Consider the following 13,475-nt stretch of genomic DNA (forward strand, 5'->3'; position numbering starts at 1 on the left):
GCCTCGCTCCCGCCTCTCCGCTCCTTCGCCTCCGTCTCCCCGGCCCCGTCGGCCCCCGGGAAGGACCTCCAGGGCAGCAACGGCAACGACGATGATGACGGCCTCCCGCCCGCGCCCCTCCCGCCGCCGCCCGAGGAGCTCGGCTCCGACGACGACGCCTACTACCAGGAGCAGCTGCTCGAGTACGCGCAGGAGGACGAGGCCCGCCTCGTCCCCGTCAAGGCCTACTTCCCCTGCACCAGGTCGCCAACCTAGCCTATCTCACTCATCCGTACGGTTGCTGGGATTTGGGGCTCATCATCCTCTTTGCCAATTGTCATCTCTTGCAGCATCAACCTCAAGAGCCTCCAGTCGCAGAATTCCTTCAATGTCATCCCGCCCACTTCGCGTGCCACCAATTATGTCGTCCTCAGATACTATGATGTCAAGGGAGACCCCGAGGTGAGCGGTAATCCTATTCACATCCCTGTTTATCACTTAGTTACAGTTTCTCTGTCCATTTCCGCCACAGCCTTTTGATTCATACGCAATGTGACCAGCATTATGTGGTCTTGTCTGTTGAACCTAAGAAACAATGTATTTCCTGTACCAAAATTCTGTGTGTCAGTCCACATTTGTTATCTAAGGATGAAGATTTTAATAGGCATCATTTGCAAATGGCTACTTAACCGCTTGAAAAGTACCTGTAAAAACAATAGAGGGGGAATTCACTTCCACTTTTATTTTTCTAGGATCTCTATATTCAGTGGCCATTTATTATGTGAAATGTAGTTAAGCTAAAACAAATCTCCCAGTCCCATTTCCCGACACCCTACATGGAAGGTGATTACCCTCAGCCCTTTGTTCAAGCCAAGTCACATTGTACCGAGATAACTTGGAATAGAGGAGTATCAGTTTTACACACAGAAAAGCAAAAGAATGAGCTCTCGGCAAGGCTACAACCCTCGTTTAAGTTTTCCAAGACAAAAGCTCGATACATGACTTATTTAGTGGCCTTTGGCCATTGTCACAGTGACACACAGACAGCGCCACACTATTCTGACCTATATAGCCTACAGGTTGGCTAAATGCAGACATGTAACGGATGAACTGCCTTCGCAACTCTCCTTTTGTTCTCTAGTTATTTGGACAAACAGTGGGATTCTTTAGGCATGACAAGATGATTTAGAATATATTTGGACTTGCAATGGGTGTCTAATAGCTTGATTGTCGTCATGCTTTTGCTCAGTACATATTTCTGCTAGGGCACATTTATACTTCTCAGACTTGTGATTGCTGTCTTGTTTATTCATACAATATTCAACACAAGTTCACTGTTTTCTATTCTTTTGAGATCATGAAAAACTGTTGCAAGCTGATTGTAGCTCCATAGTCGGTTATTGTGTGATTGTGCCATCACTTTTTTAGAATAGTAATGTCTATCATTCTTTAGTGTGTTCCTAGGGATCTAATAGAGACTAAATGGGCTTTGTCACCTGCTATTTTGCAGGGTTTTAAGACTGGTGTCATAGATGAGAGCCATTGCCACTACATGGTAGTTTTCCAATATGGGTCCATCGTGCTGTTCAATGTTTCTGACCATGAAGCAGATGGATACCTAAAAATTGTCGAGAGGCATGCTTCAGGATTACTGCCAGAGATGAGAAAAGATGGTAAACTCATTCTCAATATAAGAAAAGAGTACTTATCTGATTTGATACAGTATACTTCCTGAATCTTTATCTGTAACTGTTACTGTTTTCTTCCTCATACGAATGCTGTGTTGTCAAATGATGAGCTGTTTCAAATTTAGTACTCCCAACATAAATATTTGGTGATGATCCTTGTTCATGTGAAAAGGTGATACAATGTTAACAGGCACGCGTAGAAACACAGTTTAAGGTCTACATAGTCCCCACTAAGCAACAACAGGCAAGAAAATTTAGGCAGTTGTAAGTTGCCTCCGTAGAGACGACCACTAGCTATTTCTGTAATACTCGATCTTTGTTTTCTTTTTTCACATGCAGACAGTACTCCTATAATGACCATGGCATTTACTCTTAGTGGAAACTGCTAATGCAATTGTACAAATCTTGTCCTACTTTGTCATAATCTATCCAGCCTTTAACCTTGTAATTTACAGCTCGTATAAAATGGTCTGACAGTTTGTTGGATGTTCATTGCTGATTAATGGTGAGGTTTGCCCTTTCATTTCGTCTTTTGCAAGAGCAAATAGCCTATACTCTACGAGCCGCATTCCAAAAAACTAAATAAATCCAGCTGCATGATATGTATGTATCATTGTGATTACTGTTGTAGTAATCTAATCGTCAGTATTTTCTGAGGATTCAACCTTGAAACCTTAAACTGTAGATTATGCCGTTGTTGAGAGGCCTGCCATGGAGAAGTGGATGGAGGGTGGACTTGATTTTATTATACTTAAGGATCTGAGTATTGATGGTATTCGGACAATTGGAAGTGTCCTTGGTCAGAGTATTGCTCTTGACTATTATATCCGGCAAGTATGTACTCGTTATTTTCATATACATGGTTATGAAACTTTGAAATATCTATTTAAAAATCTTCACTGATAGGTGGATGGAATGGTTGCTGAGTTCACGGATATAAACCGTGGAATGGAAAAAACTGGCACCTTCACTATGGAGAGGAAAAAGCTTTTCCAGTTGGTCGGAAAGGCTAACTCTAACTTGGCAGATGTCATTCTTAAGCTTGGACTTTTTGAGAGGTAAGAATAGCATCATACTGAGAGCTCAGTATGATGCGACTGTTAGATTATATGTCAAAATGTGTGGTTTCCGTTCCTGAATTTGTGTTAGGATGTGACTGTTAGACTAATCTTTTATGTAGTGCATTTTTTTATTAAAGGGTAAATAGTTTCCAAGCTCTGGAATGTAAATAAGCTACATAATTTTCCTTCTATTTCCCATCTTAAATATAGCTCCGTTCCAAATTACTTGCATGTGTTTTGGCCACCTCACATTCCTTGTCTTGTCATCTACTAGTCAGTCGTGTTGTACAGTTGTGTCCACAAAATCTTTTGCTTTATGCGATCATATCTGAGACAAATATTTTGCTTTTGTTTCTAGTCTATAAGTTATGTGTAATGCTGAGAGATGTCAAAAAGCTGATGTATTACGATCGGACTTGCATTGTTGCATAATCATTGACAAATACGTATAAGTCTCATAGTACAGTCCAAGTCAGGCTGTATTTTTTTGTTGTTGTTAAAAAAGCTCGTTTGCCAGAAAGCCAGAAAATCATGGGAAACAGTATTTGTTGGCTACTAGGAAATAGGTGTATCTTTTTGGTGTTTTTGTGTGTGGCTTATAATCACTTTAGATCCCATCAATGAATGTATAATGAGACATCATGTTACTTCAAATATTTTATATATCCATTACTCCATTAGTCTTATTTCTCTGCAAGTGCAGGTGTGCTGATTTTTTTTTCTTGTATAACAAAAAATATGTTTTGCTGTTTATGCAAATATGCATAGCAAAAAAATTCTGAAATTTGTAAAAGTGAGAACATGTGTAGCCCTTGTAATTTCTGAATGTTTATAAAATTGTGAAAAGCTGAACAGGTGTTGGCCTTGTAATTATGAACTTCAAGGGCTTGCACCTTTTCACCCCCCACCCTCACCCCAGTTAAATAAAACTATTCGATGTCGCTAAAATGAACTCTACACTTGTGTATCTGCACACATTTACCTGCTTGTTGCATAGTCATTGCCAAATTTAAATCTCATATTATATTACAGTCCAAGTGCTACATGAATGATTGTCTGGTATTACCTTTTTGGTAAAAAAATGTCGTTTGGAATGCCAGAATCATGGCAGAAATTGTATTTATTTCCTGAATGGAAATAGGTGTGTTTTTAGTGTTTTAGTGATCTAAACGCTCTTATTCTTAGTTTACAGGGGGGTACTTGTTAGTGGTTATCAGCTCAGTTTTATGCCAGCATTGCATTTTCTCAATTGGATTTACTTTGTGGCATTCTTCATTTCAACTGTTTAAGTATGCAGACAAAGTCCATATCATAAAAAGTCGAGAAATTCTATACACTATGTTGGTCTTATGTCTCTGCAAGTACAGTTGTGCTGAGAGCCCCTCTCTTTTTTTCTTTAACACCAAAAATTGCGTGCTTGCTCTGTATGCAAATCTGCGCATTGAAAGTCAAAACCGTGAAAAGCTGAAGGGGTTTTCCCCTTGCAGTTCAGAATACCCTTGTATATTTGTGGGGTGCACGCTTACTTACATAACTTTGTCTGCCCCACCAGGTCAGACATTGCTTGGAAGAACGCAAACTATGCTCAGATCTGGGAGTTCCTCCGGGACGAGTACGAGCTAACCCAAAGATTCGGAAACCTTGATTTCAAGCTGAAATTCGTCGAGGTAATTAAGGGCCGTCGCACAGCAGCGCGTGGGTTTTGTGTTGGCTTATCTGAAGATCTCTGACAGAGAATCCTGTAAATTTTTTTTTTTGCCCGCAGCACAACATCCGGTTCCTCCAGGAGATCCTCCAGAACAGGAAGTCGGACTTCCTCGAGTGGCTCATCATCATCCTCATCAGCGTGGAGATCTTGATATCTGTGTATAACATTGTCCAGGAGCAGATGTAGGCCAAGGCGAGGGAACCAATACGTTGTTGGTGAGAGTGAGCGAGGGAGGGAGCGAGACCATCGTCAGAGCCACACGAACGAACCACACTGTTTTGTCCGCGAGTTTTTTGGTTCCATTTCCTCCCCCCGGTAGAAGCCCCTGTAAAGAATTCTTAATTCGGACCCGATCCTACATGAATGATCACGTTAGGCTTAGCGCACTTGCTTTGTCCGGAGGTAGTGTTGCTGCTGTTGCCTAGTGGAATTGTGGGATGCGGATGAGTGAGTGTGGCCGAGGTAGTAACTGGGCGGCGTGTGACTGGCACGCGATGGCGATGGGTCCTCTTTCGCGTTCGTGGCTGAAACTTGAAAGGTGGGCGTGTGATTGATTGGGCGATGTTGGCTTGAAGGGGCGCGTGCAGGGCATAAGCCACGTTCACATTCTGACAACCACCGGAACTATTTTTTTGGATCGGAATGAGATTGGGGATTATACCATGGATCTAATCTGCCGGGGAATCGTTGATTACACTAATATAATATATTAACATTATATTAGTACTAGTAAATCATATCCATTAGCGATTTAGCCACTTGCTCCCTTGATTAATCGGCCGGACGGCCAGTGGGGCAGCCAGATGCATGCCGTGCCGTGGCTCGCCGGCCTGTCGTTGGTTCGTCGTCGTCCACTCCCTCCTCCCCACCTCCCCTAGCGAAAATAGCCGAGCGCTCTGACAGACTGACCGACCGACGTGGCCGGCCCAATCGTGGCCCACCACTTGGCGCCCCTCCCCGGCGGAATCTCCCGTGTTCACACTCCCAAATTACCCAAACGCCCTCGTCCCCCGGCGGCCAAACGAGGGCAGAACCGTCACCCACAGTCTCCAAGCACGCCCGTGCGACCCGTCCGCCCTCGTGGCCGCACGATCGCCAGATCCAGCGGCCGCGGTCGCCCTACCAGAAGCTTCCGGCCCCGTGTATATAAGCGCGAGAGGGCCAGTGGCCTCCATCGTCCTCAGCCCGCTCCTCCTCCCCGTCCGTCCCCACACACACACGCACGCGTTTGACATTTTCCGCCCACCACCGCCGGAGGGAGCTCCAGCCATGGCCGCCAAGTGCTACCCGACGGTCAGCGACGAGTACCTGGCCGCCGTCGCCAAGGCCAAGCGCAAGCTCCGCGGCTTCATCGCCGAGAAGAACTGCGCGCCCCTTATGCTCCGCCTCGCGTAAGAACGCCCCGCGATCCGCCCGATCCCCTCCCCTCCCTCGTCTCCCGCCGATCTGATCTGACGGCGCTCTCTTTGTCCTCCGCAGGTGGCACTCGGCCGGGACCTTCGACGTGGCCACCAAGACCGGCGGGCCCTTCGGCACCATGAAGTGCCCCGCGGAGCTCGCGCACGGCGCCAACGCCGGCCTCGACATCGCCGTCAGGCTGCTCGAGCCCATCAAGGAGCAGTTCCCCATCCTCTCCTACGCCGACTTCTACCAGGTGACGCACCGCCCCCCGATCCGATCTCGCCCGCCCGGATCGCCGTGCTCCCGAATCGATTTGATCTGATTTTGCCGTTTCTGCGGTGTTGCAGCTCGCTGGAGTCGTCGCCGTCGAGGTCACCGGCGGGCCCGAGGTTCCCTTCCACCCGGGGAGACAGGTGAGAACCATTTCTGCTCTCCCCCAACCGGCCATAAGATTTATCCAGGGTTTAAGCCTGTTTTGTTTAGTTTACCTGCGCTTACTGAAATGATGCTCCATTTCTGTACCTTATCCTTGTGCGGGATGGTGGACCTGTCAACGTGTATTATTGACTTGAGTGATGACGGATGCGGTATTGTTTAGATGGGTGGTTGGAATAGTTGGTCCAGATAAAATTGTTTATAGAATGGCGATTTGGCGAATATGCGGCTTGTTTGTTGCTGTGATGGCTACATCCAAGACAACTATTGCGGCTTCATGAGTGGGGTGTGTTTTTGTTCCATCCAATGTCTGATTCTTATCTGATTTGATATATAGCCATAACTACGAAAAAGAACATCGTTGTATTCCATAAAATTCTAGTCCATGTGTTGGTGTTCTGATGATCAAGTACTGATGATTGAATCTATGTGCGGGGTTGCTGTTTTGATGTGACCATGGTAGATTAAGAGGGGTATGAAGCTAATTAAACTTATAACTAGATTGTATTTATATGCCATACAATTACAGATGTCATTTCTCTTTGTTCTATTTTAGCCTTCTAGCTCTACATAATTTTATGATGTTAGCTCGAATAAACATTAACAACTGTTGTTATGCAATGTTATGAAAAGTATGTGTGTCCTCATATTCTCACAGGCTGTCTAAAATCTGTTACATGGAAATAACTGAAGAGCAGTGTTTTAATTGGGTATTGTTTATGATTTTAGTGACGACAGATGCGGTATTGTTTAAGGACTTTAGTGACTTTAATTCAGTATTGTTTGTCCTCATATTCTCTTTATTGACTTTAGTGACGACAGATGCAGTATTGTTTAGTTGGGTATTTGGAATAGTTGTTTGAGACAATAGTGACGACAGGCTCGAATAGTTGTTTATAGAATGATAATTTGGTGAAATATCGGGCTTGTTTATTGCTGTGATGTATACATCCAAGACAATTATTGCGGCTTCGTGAGTGGGGTGTATTTTTGTTCCATTCAATGTCTGATCCTTAATCCATAACTATGAAAAAGAAATGTGTTGGTGTGCTAACGAAAGTTCAGGGGAAATGGTATTCTGGTCCATGTTATGCTTTGGTGTGACCATGTTAGATTGAGACGATTATGTAGCTAATTTGATCTTCAATCTAGATTCTATGCCTGAAATTCTTGTCCATTCACATTGTTTCTTAGGCAACATGGTATGCATATGTCTACAATCTAGGTGCTTTCCACAGTTATCTACTTTGAAAACATCATTTAACTCAAACTTGCCTCCCTATACATATTAGGTCACCGTTTATCTTCATATCTTTGGCTGAACTATGTGATCCTGGTTTGCTTTTTTATCTATATGGGATAGCTGTTGATTGGGAATAATATTTAACAGGGTATCTACATGAATGTTTATGCTTCCTGTCCTGTTGTGTGTGAATGAGTTAGAGCGTGTATGTCCTTGTCTTCTCATAGTGCTGTCTAAAATCTGTTTACATGGAAATAGAATAGCAGTGGTTTTCTTTCCCCTGTATGTGTGTGTACGCACATGGTTTGTGGATGTTTATAGTGGGTTGACTTTGTTTGCAGGACAAGCCCGAGCCTCCTCCAGAAGGCCGTCTTCCTGATGCTACCCAAGGTACTATCGCGCAGCATCTTCTATATCAACACAACTACAGAACTTATATATTGATAAACATGACTGATTGCATTATTATTATTTTTGGTACCAGTTATGCAACGGAATGTGTTAGCATATCATCATTTAGGCATTTATTAATTCATAGTGCTATCAACTGTTAGTTTGACAAGAGGACACAATTAAATTCGTTGAGTAATTATTTGATTGTTATGATATTGCTATTAGAATTCCAACATTTCTCTTAGTTTAGGTGTACCTATGGAATTCTTAAGTTTTATGTCTCGGTCTATGTGATGCACCCTGTCAATGCTGGACCATGCCTGTCTTTGCTCTGCTTCTATAGTCAGGGTTAAACGGTTTATGCTTGTCTGTTTGTTTTATGCTGTGATTTATGGTGTGTGGATTGGTGGATTTGATTTTACCTGGCTGACATGGTGAACTTACTGTTGTATCAGGCTCTGACCACCTCAGGCAGGTGTTTTCCACTCAGATGGGTTTGAGTGACCAGGACATTGTTGCTCTTTCTGGTGGTCACACCCTGGTTAGTAGTCCAACTGCTCAATTATCATGTTGGGCCATGCTTGTCTGTAGGCTCGATTGAAAGGTTGTGCTCACGCAGCTTTAATTGTCTGATGCAGGGAAGATGCCACAAGGAGAGATCCGGCTTTGAGGGAGCCTGGACCGCCAACCCTTTGATCTTCGACAACTCTTACTTCACGTATGTAATCTATGCATGCTTGTTTGCAAGAGTTGGAAGCTGTCTCTGTTATCTTTTTTGTTGCCATGTTGATATGCTGTTCTTGTTTCCTCAAACAAAAAATTTCTTCTCTTGACAGTGAGCTCCTTAGTGGGGAGAAGGAAGGCCTTCTTCAGTTGCCGACCGACAAGACCCTCCTGACTGACCCGGCCTTCCGCCCACTTGTGGACAAATATGCTGCGGTACATCCTCGATCCTTCGTAGCCTATTATGGGTTCTCACAGTGTTCATCTTTGGGTACCATACCAATGTAATGTGTGTGATCTGAGAGGCCGGATGTTCATTGATTTTGCAGGATGAGGATGCTTTCTTTGCTGACTACGCTGAGGCACACCTCAAGCTCTCCGAATTGGGGTAAGTGATGCGAGTATCATCGGTGCCCTTGATATGCACCATTGCAATGATAACCTTGCTTGTGCAAACATCCTCGGGAGAGTAAATCCATGCCTATCTATTGTTTTTCAGATTTGGCGAGGCTGTTGAGGGCTGCTGCTGATTCAAGCTCGGCGCCTGAAGGTTAATGAAGAAGAAGAAGATCATGAAGAAGAAGAGCAATAAGGATGTGTTGGCCTGCGGCCATGTCATGTGTTTGTCTGGACTTGGATTAGATGGGTTGGTCGATGGGGTGTTGCATTGTTTTGCTTTCGACGCCTCGTGTCATCTTGTGATGGGCGTTCTTGTAGTCTGAACTGCTAAGTGTTATGTAGTTCCTTTCCGGTTGAATTGTTATTCCCTGTCGAGGACGAAATGAAAATTTGGTTGCCCACATTTGGCCCTCTCTGTGTTTGTTTTACCAGCTTGTCGTGTTGTTTGTCAGCTAGTTTTGTATCATCGTTTGCTGTAGGCTGTTGCATCGAGTGGTCGGCTGTGCATCGGCCGGAGCCAGCATTTGATGCGAACACATCTGTTTCGGCCGTGCATCGGCAGCATCGTGGCAAGCAAGACAGTACTACATACGTACGACCTACTCCAACTAAATATACTCATAACTCGCAAATATCTTTTGTTGATCTTGCATTTACATCGAGCTGCAAAAATGGAATTAGTGATTCCCAAATCACCAAACACCAACCAATGGGAAGGGCCGGAAAACCAGCAAGGGCGGGCAGGTGGGCTCTCCCTCCCTCCCTCCACTCCACCCGCCTCGTTTATAAGTTTAACAAGCCTCCGCCCGCCGTCACCAACCTCCGCAACTCGGTCCACCAATCCACCACCACCATACCCCGTACCGCACCACCAGTCCACCATGGCTGCCGCCTCCTCCTCCTCGCTCCGGATCCCCGCACCAACCCACCACCCCGCCGCGGGGGCGCGTCCGCGGCGGCTGCCCTTCCACGCCGTCTCCGTCCGCCCCCGCCGCTCCGCGGTCTCCGCCGCCTCCTCCCCGCAGCAGCCGCCGGCACCGGGTGACGGCGAGGACAACGGACCCGCCGCCGTGCCCGCGCCCTTCTCCCGCGACTCCGCCATCGCGCTGCCTCGTAAGGCCGGGATGGTTGTTTGTCTTCGTTGCTCGCTGCGCTTCTGTATGTGTGCATATAAGCGTGCTTGTTTCTGAATGCAGGGCCGCTGACGAGCGCGGATCTGATGGGGGAGGCCAGCGGGGAGGGCCTCAGGGTCGCGTACCAGGTCCGGTTTCTCTCCTCCTCTCTTCTTCTTCTGAGAAAACACTGACGGCGATGAATGATTCTGACGACGATGCGATGCAACGCCACTCTGACCAACCAATCTCAGGGGTGCCCGGGCGCCTACAGCGAGGCCGCCGCCAAGAAGGCCTACCCGAGCTGCGAGACCGTGCCCTGCGAGTACTTCGAGACCGCCTTCCAGGTACCATCCCTCAATCCACTGCCCCCTGATCCTCTCCAATCCATGGGACGATTTCGCGACATGTGTCATGTGTTGCAATGCTGAAACTATCACAGTATGCACTCAACGATGTCTGCTAATCCAAAATTAGCACCGATCATTACCATAGGAACCAACAACAGGTTTCGTGCACGGTTTCAGCGAGCCGTTTTTTGATTTGAACACCCCTAGCTGATCCTGCCAGACATCGACCGTCAGATAGTGATATGATCTTGTCCGTCTAACAGGCCGTTGAGAAGTGGGCGGCTGACCGCGCGGTGTTGCCGCTGGAGAATTCCTTGGGCGGCAGCATACATCGCAACTATGACCTCCTGCTTCGCCACCGGCTGCACATTGTGGGCGAGGTACGGCTGGCGGTTCGTCATTGCCTGCTCGCCAACCGTGGCGTCAAGATTGAGAACCTGCGGAGTGCCATGAGCCACCCTCAGGTGAGTTGGACTGTTTTATCAGTTCATCCCCAACCCTGTTTGATTCACCTGTTTAAATGCTGTTCCCTTTCTCACAATTGTTTTTCAGGCTCTTGCGCAGTGTGAGCAAACGCTGACACAGCTAGGAATTGAACATAGAGAAGCTGTTGATGATACAGCGGGTGCAGCCAAGGTAGGATGCTGTTTGATGGCATTGTTTGGTTCACGAAATTGCTCTTCACTTCTTTGTCTTTGTCAGCAGGAGTTCCGAACATCAAGTTAATTCTGTTGTCACTAATCAGAGTAATATGCGCCTTTTAGCAAATTGCAGAAGAAAATCTCCAAGACACCGCTGCCGTTGCCAGTTCACTGGCTGCTCAACTTTATGGACTGGATATTCTTGCAGAAAATATCCAGGTATAACTGGTTCATTCTGAACCTCTAAGAGATCATGTTCTCTTTTTATTCATGGAACGGTAACTCACCTCTTTATATAGGATGATGCGGATAATGTAACCCGTTTTATGATGCTGGCTCGGGAGCCCATTATCCCTCGCACAGATAAGCCATTCAAGGTATGTGCTGCACGTTTTCTTCCTGCAATTTCTTTGTTCCCCCTTTCCTGGTAAATGCCAATGAAATGTTGCTCTACAAATTGTATGGTCTCCAGACTAGCATAGTGTTCTCTTTGGAAGAAGGACCTGGACAACTCTTCAAGGCGCTTGCAGTATTTGCTCTGAGGAAAATTAACCTCACCAAGGTATTGTATCTTCAGCAACATCATGCTCTTAGTATTTCGTCAACACTCATGCGTGTTTGAAGCAGAACTGATCAGTGCTGCATCGGTTTTTGTATGGTCTGCAGATGGAAAGCCGTCCACACAAGAAAAGGCCTCTGCGTGTAGCTGATGATAACTCCACGCCGCTGAAGTAAGAACAAATTTATTCATTCGAGTTCCATTTAACAGTGCACAGTTTGAGCTGCACGGAAACTGTATTGTATATATCATAATGTTTCTCAAAATGTTGTGCCAGGCACTTCGACTACCTTTTCTACGTAGATTTCGAGGCTTCAATGGCTGATCCGAATGCACAAAATGCTCTCAGTAACTTAAAGGTGTGGTTTTATCAGTCGCTGGTCGTTATGGTCTGGTGGTTAAGTGAGCGATGACTCAATTCGTCTCTGTTTTTGTCTTTTGCAGCAAGAGTTTGCCACCTTCCTAAGAGTTCTTGGAAGCTATCCTACCGATGTCACTGAAGCATGAGTGCCGGGCACCTGAGCAAACAGAAATCATCCCTTGATAGTCAGTATTTGGCTCTGGAATAGAAGCAATTTTTTTTCACCGGTCGCGATGAAGAGATTCACCTGGCAGTTTTGAACTCCACGATTCAGTAAATCTTCCTGGGGGCTTCTCCGTTCTTTCCACAGGGACAGTAGTTCTCCAGATATTCTTTATTTTCCTGTGAATGTGAGAAAAAACTCTCAACATATATATATCTTTTGCATGAGAGCTCCTGAAATATTGGCTTTTATAATTTTAGGAGTACTTGCTGGAGAATAGTGTTGAATAGTGATGCTGATAGTTTAAAGTCTCAAGCATTAAGTGTGATGTTTATGTTTGAGGTTACAGTAATGCGTGTATTATTTGCAAAGTTGATTGGTGGGTGGGTTAGCTAACATGTGTGGTCCGGACTGGGTTGTTGGCTACGACTGTGGTGATGCCATCGGATGGCCTTGTTACTATTGCCATGGTAGCAGTCAGAAAACTGTGAGAAGCTACTTCAAAACATAGATTGGCACAAGACGTACCTTCCATCTTGTAAAATTCCACCTATAAATTCTATTCAGACTGAGAAAGGAACAAAAAAGAGATAATCCAGCTATGGATTCAAATTCTTCTGTGAATTTTACTTTCAACTACTATTCACGGCTGATTTTTTTTCCCTCTAAAAACAACTACTTTTCTTTTTGCGAAATCATGATTTCAACTACTGATCATGTAATGTTCTGTCTTAATAGTGACAATGATAGTTTGAACTCAAGCATTGTGTGTGATGTTATGACTGAGGCTGCAATAACGTGTGTATTGTTTGCATCATTGGTTGGTGGGGCTGGGTTGGCTAACATGTGGTATGCGTGTAGAGACAAGGTGCATTACTTTACCAAGAAAATATTTGGGGGATGTTAGTTTGCTCGTCTCCCCGCACAGAAATTCTTGACTGCTCAGCACGATCGCGCACTCTCCGTGATAATATGCATATGTAGTGCTGGGAAATTTCTATTCCATGCGTAGGTCAATAGATATCGATGGAACTCGCACCCGTAAGTGTTGCTACTCATATTTGGGCCGACCCAACTAGAAACTTACCAAAAAGGTATTTTTGTAATGCGGGAACATTTTTCGAACCCATGATCTTTTTCTAAAAAACATTGACACATTTTAAATATTATTGAATTCATAATCATTTTTTAATTCAAGAATATTTTTAATTAAATAACATTTTTTAAATTAAAGAATTTTTTAGCAGGATTAAAAAACG

At 45.1% G+C, this 13,475-nt stretch overlaps 3 protein-coding genes across 3 annotated transcripts; all 3 read left to right on the plus strand.

The window, feature by feature from the left end:
* Positions 1-15: 15 nt before the first annotated feature.
* Positions 16-4,822, plus strand: LOC123051365 (protein RETARDED ROOT GROWTH-LIKE; the record flags this gene model as incomplete). The annotated part of the gene is given in 7 exon segments (XM_044474234.1): positions 16-242; positions 330-441; positions 1,490-1,652; positions 2,353-2,501; positions 2,574-2,725; positions 4,281-4,395; positions 4,494-4,822. Coding segments are annotated over 7 exon segments (1,047 nt in total), but the record flags the coding sequence as incomplete, so codon positions are not given.
* A 750-nt stretch (positions 4,823-5,572) lies between these two features.
* LOC123051366 (L-ascorbate peroxidase 2, cytosolic) lies at positions 5,573-9,433 on the plus strand. The gene is made up of 9 exons (XM_044474235.1): positions 5,573-5,827; positions 5,916-6,090; positions 6,185-6,250; positions 7,857-7,905; positions 8,364-8,449; positions 8,547-8,626; positions 8,745-8,847; positions 8,961-9,019; positions 9,131-9,433. The coding sequence occupies exons 1-9, from the start codon at positions 5,706-5,708 to the stop codon at positions 9,159-9,161; spliced, it is 771 nt and encodes a 256-aa protein (XP_044330170.1). The 5' UTR covers positions 5,573-5,705; the 3' UTR covers positions 9,162-9,433.
* A 396-nt stretch (positions 9,434-9,829) lies between these two features.
* Positions 9,830-12,607, plus strand: LOC123051364 (arogenate dehydratase 2). Its single transcript, XM_044474233.1, has 11 exons — positions 9,830-10,143; positions 10,227-10,291; positions 10,397-10,489; positions 10,756-10,956; positions 11,045-11,128; positions 11,257-11,352; positions 11,433-11,510; positions 11,606-11,695; positions 11,800-11,864; positions 11,970-12,051; positions 12,137-12,607. Exons 1-11 carry the CDS (start codon positions 9,912-9,914, stop codon positions 12,197-12,199), a joined length of 1,149 nt encoding a protein of 382 aa, XP_044330168.1. The 5' UTR covers positions 9,830-9,911; the 3' UTR covers positions 12,200-12,607.
* Positions 12,608-13,475: the final 868 nt, after the last annotated feature.

This window comes from Triticum aestivum, chromosome 2D, assembly GCF_018294505.1.
Source record: "Triticum aestivum cultivar Chinese Spring chromosome 2D, IWGSC CS RefSeq v2.1, whole genome shotgun sequence".
Lineage (NCBI taxonomy): Eukaryota > Viridiplantae > Streptophyta > Magnoliopsida > Poales > Poaceae > Triticum > Triticum aestivum.